The 12,766-nt window shown below is 57.1% G+C and overlaps 1 protein-coding gene across 4 annotated transcripts in view; it reads left to right on the top strand.

The window, feature by feature from the left end:
* Window positions 1–12,766, top strand: part of WWP2 (WW domain containing E3 ubiquitin protein ligase 2) — a 43,842-nt gene that overhangs the window by 15,161 nt on the left and 15,915 nt on the right. For all 4 annotated transcript variants that reach the window (XM_069793190.1, XM_069793189.1, XM_069793187.1 and 1 more), the window contains 3 exons: window positions 3,114–3,253; window positions 5,939–6,155; window positions 12,575–12,664. In XM_069793190.1, the coding sequence (XP_069649291.1) occupies window positions 3,114–3,253; window positions 5,939–6,155; window positions 12,575–12,664 (447 nt within the window). The remainder of the gene's footprint in view (window positions 1–3,113; window positions 3,254–5,938; window positions 6,156–12,574; window positions 12,665–12,766) is intronic.

Raw genomic sequence — 12,766 nt, 5'->3', positions numbered from 1 at the left:
ACTGCTGCCAACCGTCAAGAGCTCGTGCAAAGTCAAGTGATTTCTTCAGTGCAGCGTGCTTCACTTTCCCTGCTTGTGTGATGTCCAAAAGTCACCGCTCAGCTAGCGACGGGCATGAGCATCCCTAAGGGCAGGTGGGAGACACTCCTCCGGGTCTCTCAGATGAAGTATTTCCCTTCTGAGACCCCTCGCTCTGCAAAGCCACATGTGTGGCTGCGGGATGTCCGCAGGCGTGTGGCTTCTGGAGTAACACAACAGCAGCAAAAGGCCGGGGGAGCTGGAATCACCAGTTGCAGCCTTGGCACGGGCAAGGGAGAGGCAGGCCGTGCTGCGCGGTGGGAATGCTGCCGGCTACGGCAGAGGGGCTGGGGGGCTGCTCAGGGCCTTGGAGAACAAGCCATGAGATGGGTCTCGGGTCAGTTGGAAGGGGCGGGTGACAGGAATGAACTGGGTTTGGGGTTTCGGAGCCAGGCACCTCTTCCCACTACCATGGGGCAAGGTGGTGTTCCTCCTGCCCCAGCTCCACGGTGGTGGTACACGGGTGCCATCTCGGTTCTTGGCACTGCGGGAGTGAGGGCTGGGTGCCGGGGGACGTGGCTGCCTCCTCCCCACTTTGCAGGGTCAGGGGGAATTTCTCAGCTCCATGTTTTGTGAGCCGAGCCCCTTGCTTGCCCATATGGTGCTGGAGCTCTCCCGGTTGTGTTTCCCGGTGGCCGTGCCCTGACCCCCTGCATCCAGCACTGGCTCCTGGCTGTACGCTCTGCCCTCCCTCCTCTTCAGTCCCAGTTTGTGATCTGGTGCGCGGAGTGAAACCGAGACTGGTGCTGACACCTCTGCTGGCATCTCATGCCAGGACCTTCTGGCCACCGCGGCGGGAGGAGGCGGCTGTTCCTGGGTTTTGTGCTTGGAGCCCACGTCAGGCACTGTGGTGTGGGGGCTCTGCCCGGGCAGAAGAGGGGGGAGCTGAAAGGTCGACATCACCCTGGCTGATGCCACTTTCCTCTTCGGCATCGTCTGCTCCCTCCGGCCCAGGAGGGGCGATGGGGCAGCCGCCCGAGGTCCCCAATCGATGGGGGACAGCAAGGGTCTTCTCAGCCACCTGCGAGGTGGGCTGCCCTCCACACGCCCCGCTCCGTCCCACCGGCGTGGCCACCAGAGGCTGTTCCCATCCGCGCTCTGCCTTGTTTTCTCCCCGCTCCTATTTTAGGAGCGCGTTCCCAGCCCCACCGCTCTCACGTGGCCTTGCTGGGTTTGTTTCCACGCGTCTATTAAAAGACAATGCCCAGATGGGAGCACTCGTAGGAGGGCTGGGCTGGGCGGAGGGCCGGCTAATTCAGGCCTGGTAACCCTGTGTGGCCGGCTGGCAGCCTGGAAACATCCTGTTTTGGTTTCTAAAAACTCTCTGGGCAGCTCTGAGCTCATCTGTGCTGAGAAGGGCAGGGACCAGATCCGTCCTGTGCCTCGGGGGCCGTTCCTGGTGGGACTGGCTCCTGCCAGTGATGCCACCTGCCTGCTCCTCGCTGGGGGCTGTGTTGTGGGGAGGTGGGTCCCAGCCAACTTTTGGGAGGCACCTAGTACCGATGTGCTCCCCTTGAGCCCCATGGATGGGCAGCAAGGGGCAACCTTCACCTCCTGACCGGGGGAAGAGGAGCCCATTCCGCAGCTGCTCCCAGTCCCCTGATGCTGGTGGCCAAAGCAAATCCCCAGCACGCAGCAGTGTCCTGGCCATAGCTGGGGTTTGTGGGGTGAGTTTGAGGTCTGAGGAGCCCCCGTGTGGGGCTGCCCTCCTGGGAGGGTCCGTGGCTGGTCGAAGCGGCCTCGGCACCTCCTGCTCACGGGCTGCTCTTATCTGATCTATTTTCAACAACCATCTCCGGCTTTCCCATGTCTGTTCCCGATCCCAGCCTTTCCTCTGCCCGCTGCCGTGAGCCGCTCCCCAAGGAGAGTGGCTTTGGAGCGAGTGGGAGGAACCGAGGGCTTGCTGGAGCTGGTGAGGGTGCCATGACTGATGCCGAGTCCTGCCGCTGCCAAGCTGCTGTCCCCTCCCAGCCCCAGCCCCGAGACGTGGGGACAATTTGCGGGTTTTGCCCTTTTAAGGGGAGAACTTGGCTGGGGCAAACCAGCTTCCTAATCCCTGTGGTCCTTGCCCTCTGCGGTCCTTGCCCCTGGCTGCGATCCTGGGTGGAGGTGGCTGGGCACTGCCTCTGCTCCCCCAGCCCCCAGACGTGGGAAGGCGGCATCCCCCCTCCCGCCCTGCCCTGTCCTCCTCCCCGCTTGTGGTAACAACCAGGCTTCTTAATCAATGTGAAAACCCAGCCTGTTCTTGAATGCCTTCGGGCTGCTTCGGGGGCCCAGGGCGGTTGGAGAGGGAGAGTTTGCTTGGGGGGTGCTGCAGGCGCTCTGCCCATGGAGCTCGGGCTGCCCTGGCCACGGGGACCCGGTGGCCCCGAGCTCCAGCTTGGCACAAAGAGAAGACCCCCCCCAAGAGATGGAGCAGCCATGTCTGAGTGGGTCACAACCTGTGCTGTGCTTTAAGCTCCCATCTTTCCTGGCTGTTGCCTCCTTTGCCAGACGCCGCGGCCGTCGCAAACGCTTGCACCTTCCTCACCTGGTTTTGCGCAAGGCTTGTCGCCAGGCGGGAGGCACCGGTGAGGGTTCCCACCGCAGTGCAGGAGCCGGCGCTGGCGTGGGATCTCTCCCGTGAGCTTTATTGCAGGGGTGGAAGGAGAAAACTGCCAGCGGCCATGAAGGCTTGGTGCCGCAAGCGGGTTTCTGGCCGTGAGCGCCCGGGGCCATCCCTCGGCAGCTGGGGTGAGCACCTGCAAACAAGGGCAAGGTCACTGTCACCCAGGTTACTCCTCTGTGGGACTCTGCCACCGGCAGATGGGTGCCAGGACCCGTGGGCAGGCTGGCAGGTCTGAGTAAGCAGCACGAAGTTCAGGGCGCTGCCAGAGGAGCGGAGGCACGTGGCTGCATCCCGGCTGTTCCCGGGGGAAGACCGATGGCCGTGCTGGGGGAGAAGCAGCACGAGACCGAGGCAAAAAGGCAGGAGCGGGGTTTTCTTTGCGAGGCCAGCGGTGCGTCTCACCCTCCTGTGTTTCTTTCCCTTGCAGGACGCACCGACATGCGGCTGGAGCGGCCAGGCAAAACACGGGGAGCGGAGAACAAAGTCCCAGCACCAGGAGCCGGCACCGGCAGCAGGCCAAGAGCACGCAGCACGCCGGCATGGCCAACGGCACAGCCAACGGCGCAGGTGAACCACCGCTCGCGAGAGGGTTGGGGGACAGAGCTCAGGGCTGCATCTTGTGGGAGAAAATGAATTTCTGCTAAGGTAACAGATCTTGTAGTGCCTGGGAGTTTCCTCCCTGTGAATTGATTGATTTTTATCGATTTTACTTTTGATAAGTTGGGCAGCTCTGCAGAGCACACTGGTAGGATCTGTTCTGCCTGTTGTGAATAATTGCTGTGGCTCCTCTCTGGTGTCTCCCTGACAAAAAACACCGCATCCAGGGGCTGGGAGCGTTCAGCTGAGTTTGCCCATCAGTGTCCAGTGAAAATGTTTTGAGCTCTTTGCCCACTGAAGTGGCGAGGAGCAGCTGTCACGTTGAGCACCAGAGAAGGCACAAACTCACCTCTCAAAAGGGGGTTGATTCTTACACCAGAGCCTATTTTTTAGAAAGGTTTCTCTCGTCTTTTCTTGGGTTTGTCCACAAAGCCATAAATACCTTGTAGAGCAGGGACCGGGACCTGCTGAGTGCCTGACTACAAAGCTACAAGCGGTTTATCTGTTTTCCTTCTCTGGCTCTCATGGAGCCACCTGAGCAGTGCAGCATCTCCCGCCCCCCTGCACTGCTTTGCAGGCAGCGCTGTCCTTTCTTACGCTTTTGTCAGAGACCTGGAAGAAGCAGCAGAGTACTTTGTTTTGGGTAGAAGGAAATGTTTTGTTCAACCCAAAAGGAAGATTTTTTTTTTTATTTTATTCCCCCCCCCCCCCGTTTCATTGGAAAAAACCTGCAGCAATGCAATTTCAATTTTGCCAAAACCCATTTTGGGAGGGAGATGGGGGAGCAGAAGGCTGACATGAAATGCTGCCTTTTGGCTGTCGCTCCTGGTCTGTGCTCCCCTCTCCAGGGCCGTGGCTCGTCTCTGCCCCGTTTGGTGCAGTGTCGTACCAGAAGCGAATGCTGCACGGTGTTCCCTGTGCCCACCCAGCCCTTCCCAGTGTCCTCGCTATGTGGGGGACACTCCCTCAGGCTGCGGACAGAGTTTTTGTTCCCGAGTACAACTTGGCTCCTTGGTTTTCATTTGTTTAAAACATGTTTTATTGGCCCGGCCCCAGCCTCGCCAGTGGCTTTATGACTGTGCTGTCCTCGTCGCTGTTTACCACTCATCAACCTCCGTGTCTTCCGCAAGTCCTGTTGGCGATGATTTTATGCTAGAGGATGGGGAGATGAGTGTTTTGGGTGTCTGGGATTAGTGCTGGACACCCTGTCTTGTGTTCTGTGGAATGCCTCTAGAAACCATCCTCCTGCCTCCTCAGTTTAGTACATTTTGGTGACATTATCATGTTTTTTGAGCAGACTGTTGCAAGAACATCCCCATTGCATTTGTCACTCACAGCTGTAATTTCATCTGACAATAAAAGGAGATTATTTCATGGCGTGTTTCCTCCACAGCCACATTGCTTAGCCCTAGCTGTGTTGCCCCTGGAGCCCTTCCTTATCAGGTGAACTTTGGATCAGCTTTTCCCCTGCTTTGTCCAGGACTGAGATCAAACCGATCACAGTGCAGTTACCTGGGTCATTCTGCAGGTTCCCTTTGAAGATTGGCACAGCGTGGTTGAAGCTTCTAAAACCGCCCTTTCCAAGGCTTGCTAGAAATGAGTAGCGGTCAGAGACCTCCTCAGCTGAGTCTTGCAGGACTCTGGTGGAAGTTGCTGTGAGCCTGCTGACCTGGAAATCTTCATCGCCTGTAGATGCTGCCTGAGGGGCTCCTTTAGTTGCTGATGCTGTGTGCCAGGATTCCTCTGGTGCCAGAGGATGCTGTCCTGCTACCCTCCAGCTGCAAAGCAAAAGTGTCCCGAGCAGTCTGCCTCTTCTACAGAGTGTCTGTAATTCTTCAGTCTCCCGTCTGTGGGGGTTTATACTGTTGTGAGTTTTTTTCCTACAACACTTCTAAATACTTGGGCTTGTAGGCAACACTTGGGCTTGTTATACTTCCCTTACGGTTTTCTACGTTTCTCAGCTCTAACTTGTGGAGCTCTGTCTGCATCCCTAACTTCTTTGTTACTTGTTGCTGGTTTGTTTTTAATGCTTTTGCTTTGCCACTGAAGCCAGGACGTCTTGTAGCAAAAGTTATCCTCTGCTGGACTGCCAAGTCTCAGGGTTTTTTGGCTATCTAATAAATATTCGTCAAACAAATTCCCTTTCACTTTTATGGTCTGCTTTTTCCTCCTCATCAGTTTTCTTTGTAATTTTCCTTTGCTCTGTCTCTTCCCCTTCCCTTTTCCAAAAGTCCAGTGGAATCCAGCAACGTTTAGCTCTTACCAGTGCAGCTGACTTGCTGAGCCTGGGCTTCCCTCTGCCTGTGGGGGGATGCTGCACCAGCAGTTTCTGAGCTCCTGCTCAGTACCTGAATTCCCATCAGGCATGCAGCATGTTTGCAAGTGGCAGAAGAGATACCAAGCACAAACGCGAAGCACCCTCTGCTTTTGTCTTGGGACGAAGGCAGTGGCAGTGGTTCCCAGAGGGATCTGACTGTCGGGTGAAGGAGGTGCTGCCTTTGCTGCAGGCTGGGAGCACCATGAGCCCCGTGCTTGGGTGGTAGCGGCTGCCGCCCACCACGTGCTCTGTTTCCAGGTCTGCGCGGGTGCGGTAGATCAGCCAGCCCCCCCACTACCCTTTCTGGATGCTAACGTCTCTGTCCTCTGCCTTTCCAGTGAATGGAGACGCAGCGGGTGCCGCAGACCTCGAAGAGGAAAGGCCGGCGGCGGGAGCGAGTGTACCAACCCCAGCGGCATCAAGCGTGGCTGACAGCTCTGTCGCTCCTGCCCTTCCTGCCTTGACCGGCTCCGGAGAGGCAGAGGAGGCAGCCTCCGGCTCCAGTGCCCCGCCGGCCCGGGCAGCGGTGCTAGCCCTGGATGCTCTGCCCCCCGGGTAAGCTCTGCCTTCTGCTCGAGACGTTCGTTCCCCTGAGAAAGGCCAGCACGGTGGAGTGCCTGTGGCCCTTGGGGAGGGAGACATGGCCGTGGAAGGACCAGGCTGGGGGGGGACACGAGCAAACTGGGGCAGTGCTGTGTGCTGGAAGGAGAGGGTGTTGGAGGGAGGGGGGCTGTGCTGCACCGGGGGTTGGTGGAAAGGATGGTGGTCAGCAGAGCAGAGAGGGCCTGGGGGGGCCTGCCAGGGATCCCTGTGCCCCCCAACCTGCCTGGCACAGCCTGTCCTTCCTCCTCCGAGCCGTCTGGCTGGGGTTTGACTGTTGTGGATTCCTCCTCTGGGCCAGGGTCCGATCTGCCGTGGGTCTCTGGGGTAATAAACAGGGAATCGCATCTCTGCAGCAAGCAGCCTGTCGGTGTCCGTGCCCAGGGGAGCAGCAGAGTCCTCTGCTCCCATGGGGCTGCGGAAGGGATCAGTCAGAAGAAAACGCGTGAGAGAGTGAGCGTGGATTTCCAGGCAGCTCCCACCGAGCAGGAGGGCATGAACATGCACTCCAGAGACACTGTGGAGGTACTGGCCACTGCTGGGGGGACATGGGCAGGACCCTCACGTAGCTGTGCCCATTCTTCTCCCTGGTGCGGGTGTTCTGCATCCTCCTCCTCCTCCTCCGTGGGATGTGGGGAAGGGGCTGGGGGGAGAGCCGGGGCTGTCTGGGCAGTGCCGGTGGGCGCGCTGGCTCTCGGTGGGGGCGGTGGGCAGGCGCTGGGCTCAGCCCCGCTCTCTGCTGCAGCTGCGTCGTTCTGCCCTTGTATTTCAGACACCTTTAACTCTGGACTGAAAATGCAAAGCGGTAAAGGGGGAGGGGAGGGCGTTGAAAATGGCTTGTGTTTCGTATGAAGGGAGCTGTTTATTTTCCTTTGGCTGAGGCGATGCCTGGAAGGTCAGGGCCTCGCTGGTGTGTCAGTCACAGGTAATTAGGGTTAACGGCTCAGTGTGCCTTTATGCGGGGTGTGTGAGGGTTTCTGTTCTCTGGCCTGGGCGCTTCCTGTTTCCAGGCAGCTGGAAAAGTCCAGTGCTCTGAAAAAGGTCTTTATTCCAGCCGGAGCTTATGCCCCTTTCTGCTCCTACCAGGTAGACTGAAGGTCTCCTTTTCCCCACCTCTCCCCAGCCTGAGGTGGAAACAGGCTGTTGTTTCTTTCCCAGGGTGGAGAGGAGCCCGTGGGTATCTCATGATTAGAGTTTCTGGAGGCTTGGGGAGGTTGCAAGCGTTGCTTTCTAAGACACAGCAGCATTTATCTGGTCCAGCCGGGTGGAAGGGTGGCCCGTGTCCTCCTCATGCCTCTCCCTGCGGTGCTCACGCAGCAGAAAATCATGCGTGTCAGCGCGGGGAGGAGGATAAAGCTGTTGTGCTTTGGGAGACGGCTGGAGGAGAGCAGCGAAGGGGTAGCGAGCCATCGTCCAGGCTGAGCTTGTGGAATTTGGATCTCTGGAGACACCTTTGATTAGCACCTTGTGTATCTGTCCCTCCCTGTCCTGACCGTAGGATCTGTAGGTGGTAAAGAGGGCAGCAACCCTCTTGCATGTGCTGTCCAAGTTACGCGCTCATGGTGGGCTGGCTTGGGTAGCGGCTGACCTGCTCGGTCAGGTGGAGACCAAGTATCAAGGTCTTCCCAGGTGAAGGAGAGCGGAGAATTGAGTCCATTGAGGTCTCCACGGTGCGAGCTCTGCCCTGAGAGCTGCCAGACCAGGTTCTGGGCTAATAGGGGTTTGCTGAACGGGGATTGCAGAAAACACTGTGGCCCTGGGGTGGTATAAATGAGCTTCTGGGGATCTCTTGAGACCTGATCTAGGGCAGCTGATTTTTGGCTGGCTCACCACACCAAGCTATTGCTTCAACTAGTGGTTTGGGGCCCAGCTTGGGAGATGGGGATGCGGCTGGCTGGTTTGGTGGAGGCAGCGATGTCTCAGGCAGAAGGGATGCAGACAAAACCAGGCCACTTGAGCTCTGGCAGCAGCGTGCTCCGCAGAAAGCTGTGCAGGATAGCCCCTCGCTGGCCCGGCTCCTGCGGGGCTGGCTGCGCAGAGTGTGCTGTGGAGCCCATCCGTGATTGCTCTTGCTCTGCCGCTTGCAGGAGCAACGTCTCCTGCAGAGCTGCCAGTCGCTCCGGCGCTGAAGAGCTGGAAAGCCGTCGTGTCCGTCCCGCTTTCTGCGTGAGCCCTGCCTCGTCCTCCGAGTGTCTCCTTTCATCCATGGGAGTGTGGAGAGCACTCATGCTCGTTTTCCCTGCAGCCTCTGGAGGGGTGGCAGCTTTTCCTAGCTGCGTGTGCCGAGCCCCAGCCTCCCTGCTCGTGCCGGGCTGCGTGCAGATGGAGTCGAGAGTGGCTGGGTTCATGTGGGGATTCAGAGCTATTTATTCTGCTCAGATAGCTGTCTCTGAACATCTGCACCAGATGTGGCAGGCACAAAGGCATCTCTCACACAACTGGGAGTCTGTTCTAGGGACTGGACGGTGCTGGAAGGTGTTCTGAATAATTCCAGCCCCGACAGTGCCCAGAACCTCCTTCACAGCCTCCTGGCTCGGGCAGAGCGCGTTTCCTTGCGAAGAAGCCGGTGAGCGTGTGTGGCACAGGAGCAGCCGGTCGCAGCACTCGTGGCCTTTGGCGTGGGGTCCCAGTTCTCACGTAGGGGTTTCCGAGCGGACCGATAGCGAAAGGGGGGGAGGGCACAAGAGCCGCTGGCTCCTGCATCTGGTTCCTATCAGTGATGATCCTGCGCGGGGGGACAGATGGTCGTTAGCGCGGTGTGTATACACAGGGCTGTCTCGCCCATACAAAGAGGTACATTATGCTGCCTGGCAGAAGGCATGGGGCTGTGGTTTCTTACATAAGGAGGGCGTTTTGTTTGGACTGCAGGGTTGCCTCAGCGCTGCCACTTTGCACCGTCCGTGGCTCCCTGTATCCGCTGCCGTCGCAAGCCTTGCGGGCAGTCGGAGGGGAGCGAGCGGGGGCCGACACGTCGCGCGCTGCGTGCTTGCAGCAGCGGTGCGTGTGGGTGAGAGCTCCCACCGTCTAGCGCTCGCGAAGCCGCTGATCTTCCTCGCTGGTGGCGATGTGGCAGCAGGCACGGGGGAGGAACACCGGCGGGACTTAGGGTCCCCAGAGGAAGAGCCCGTGGTCGCGCGTCTCCCTGAGCTGTGTCCCTCGTGGGACAGCAGACAGGATGCGGGGGAAGCCTGTGAAGAGCTGGGCAAGGTGGTCCGAGCGAGGATGGGTTGCCCCCAGTGCCCCTGTCTCTCAGGCCATTGCTGTGTGTCAGCAATAATAACAGCTCATCGCAGCTTGCTGTTTAACGGCGGTGATTCGCTGTTTGTAGGGCGAGGCAGCCCTCAGCAAATTTACTTTTCAGATCACCAGGGAGCTGCTGACCTGAGGAGCATGTGAGCTCGTCGCCTGTTTGTATAGGGTGTGAGACGGGGATGGAGGACATCAATCAGTAGCTCAATCCTGTGTGGCTCTTTGCAGTTCACGAGGGCACCCAGAGGAGTATCTGAGGGATCCAGAAACCCTCTGCCCTGGAGGAGTCCTCATCGTGGGATTTCTGCTCTCTGCAGCCACAGAAATGGTACCTGGGGGCTTGAGAGCCTCTTGTCATAAAGGACTTCCAAGTCCTCAGAGCCATATTGATTTGAGAACCTGTTGTTAATGAGTCTGGAGGACCTGTCCCCTCCAGTAACGACTGCTGGCACCACTGATTCTGCGTGCACAAGGCTGAGGTCCTGTTCATCTCTGAAGCACCGCATGTCAGCGTGGACAGAAAGAGTGGGACATGTAACTGGGGTTGTCCTCGCTGTAAGCGAGCAGTGCTGCGGTCTCTAGATCCATCCAAAGGAGGCCATTATGTACAACTGACCTTGGAAAGATGGTGCTTAAAGGGTTTTCGTGGGATGCTGACTCCTGCAAAGTCTCGTGAGTGGAGTTGTGCCTTGGAGTTTTGTCTGTGAATAGCGTTCCTCCACCTGAGCCTCGTGCCAGGTCCGTATCTGGTTGCTGGTGGCAATTCGAAGCACCTGCAGTGCGAGTCTAGGAAGGGGCTTCCCAAAACTCTGCCTGCAGAAGGCAGGTCTCCAGCCAGCGGCACTTCCACAGCCCTGCCTCCTCCCTGAATATACCCGGGGACCTTCTGCTGTCCATCTCATGGGGTGGACATGCTTGTGTCTTCAAGAAATCCCAGCTATGCTGATTATCTCTTTGGAGATTTCAATCTTTTTTTAGCTGTCCTGCTGCTTTTATGCTCATGAAGCACCGAGTTCATCATTAGGGAACAGGAAACTTGAGGCGTTTCCCCTCTGACGACACCCAGCGCTGCCCAGGAGTAACCAAGGAAAAGGGCTGACCATGGGCTGGAGAGACAAAGGTTTCTTGATGCCAGAGCAGCACCAGGCAGTGCCGGCTCTGCTTTCACGTGGTCACTCCTTTGGCGGTGTTACGCTTGGCAGCCTCTTGCTGTCAAAGGTGTGCAGGTGCAGTAGGTCCTGCCTTGGACTCTTTCCATCAGAGATAACCACCGGTGTCCCTAGATCTGTTCTAGGGATGAGAAAGATCCGGCGCTGCTGACTGGTAGCAACATCTGCTGATGTTACCTGGTCTCTGCAGATGCATTAAGTTCACAGTGCTTTTGAGAAGCCCATAGGAGCGAAGCCAAAAGCTCTGATTTGGGTTAGACAGTCTCTCAGCTAAATCCTGAGCCTGGCATTCACATTTCCCTCCTGCTTTCAGGGAACTGAAACTCTTATCTTGGAGTGCAATATTGCCCTCTGCCCAGGGCAGGGTTTTTTCAGGCTGCCCGTATGGCTGCTGGACTGTTGGGGTCCCCAGCTGATGGCATGCTGCCAGAGCTTGGAAACACGGCTGGAGCTCTCCCTGTTTCTGCCTTCCCACCTCTTTCGAGAGCGGTGTCGAGGCTGTGATGCACGCGACCTGTGGCCGCAGCAGGTGTGTGGTTGTGGCCGAGGTCACCGTTTGGTGGCTTCATCGTCCCCTGGGGAGGTTTGAGGGTGGGCAGGGACGGTGCGAGCCTGGGCAATGGGGCATTAGTGCTTAGAGCATCCCCTTCCCGAGGGCTGCTTGCTTTCTGCAAGCCCAGATTTGTTCCCTTGCTGTCACAACAGAAGCTAGTATATTAACTTCCTAGGGCTTTTTGTGGTGATTAATTGAGACTGAAGATTGAATTGGGAGGGGGACCTGTGGGAGCAGAAGCGTGGCAGGAGAACACTTTATCTGTCAGCAGCTGCCGGCTCGCCTCTCTCTGTTGCAGAATAAAAGCTGACAGGAAAGCACGGTGCTCCACGGAGCTTTTACCTTTGCCGGGGCATACACTTTCATGAATGAATTAAGCCAAAGAATGGTTTGCAGTGTAGTTGTGTAGAGCCAGGCCTCCCTATCACACCAGCTCCCCTTAGGGGCCACCTCCTAACCGAGTGCCTTGTGGCCACGCGATGTTTTTAAGCAGTATCTGTTGGCAGTGAGCAGGAGGGCTGCCAAGGAGAAAATTCAGCCCCAGCCCAAACTCAAAGGCTCCCCTTTAAAGATGTATTAAGAGAAACCAAACAAAAACTACATCAAAAACTCACAGGACATAAAACTGACCCTGTGTGAAATCTTATGCTGACCCTCCTAATTTCTGGAAGAAATTAGGAATTTATGCTCCAAATTATGCCTCTTTTCAGAAAGCAGACTGCTGCAGCACCTCTCCGATAGTCTTGATCTAGCAAGCCAAATAATTGCCATGTAAACCTGCTGTCGTTCTTTGTTTTAAATAAAGGTTAGAACACTGTAGCTAAGCAATGCGAGGCGGTAGGCTTGCTAATCCACCAGATGCAGCTCTCTGGACGTTCTTGGTAATAAGGTGATTATTAATTATGCACAGCTTGCTGATCTGTGGGGGAGGCTTGGCTGCATAGCTGCAGTCCGAGTCTTTGGGCACAGATGCAAACAGTTTTCCTAGGGAGGCTGTTTGGGCATGATTTCAAATAGGCAAAGGTCCCTGTGAAGTCTCTTGGTCCTACAAGTAGCAGCGCTCCGGCTCTTGCTGCCCTGCAGATGCAGGGGCTGAGGCTGCTGGATCCATGTTGCTTGTTCCAGCTGAGCCCCTTCGCTTCACCTCTGTGTTTGAGGAGAGGACAGGCACAGTCTCGTCTGCCTTGGGTTTCCTCCACGTCCTCTCCTGAGGGGTGGTCCTCTCCCCAGCTGGCCCTGGAGCGGTGGGGATGGGTGCCCGTGGAGCCCTGCAGTGGGATGCTGTCTCTCTGGGTGGCATCGCAGGGGACAGTTTTTTTTGGTAGCTCCACCTCAGCCAGGGTTTGGTCTCTGTACTAGCAAGTATCAACTGTTTCATCATAATTTATTTTTTTTTCTTGCAGGTGGGAACAGCGAGAGCTGCCTAATGGTAGGGTCTACTATGTAGACCATAACAACAAGACCACCACATGGGAGAGACCTCTTCCTCCAGGGTAAGGGGCTCTGGGGGCAGCTGGCATCTCAGATACTGAACTAACTCATTGTAGCAGATGCACGGGAGTCCGCATGAAAGTGGGGAAGGTGGCAGGAAGGTC

The sequence above is a fragment of the Haliaeetus albicilla genome, chromosome 10, assembly GCF_947461875.1.
Source record: "Haliaeetus albicilla chromosome 10, bHalAlb1.1, whole genome shotgun sequence".
Taxonomy (NCBI): domain Eukaryota; kingdom Metazoa; phylum Chordata; class Aves; order Accipitriformes; family Accipitridae; genus Haliaeetus; species Haliaeetus albicilla.
This window is presented reverse-complemented; position numbering and strand designations above follow the sequence as displayed.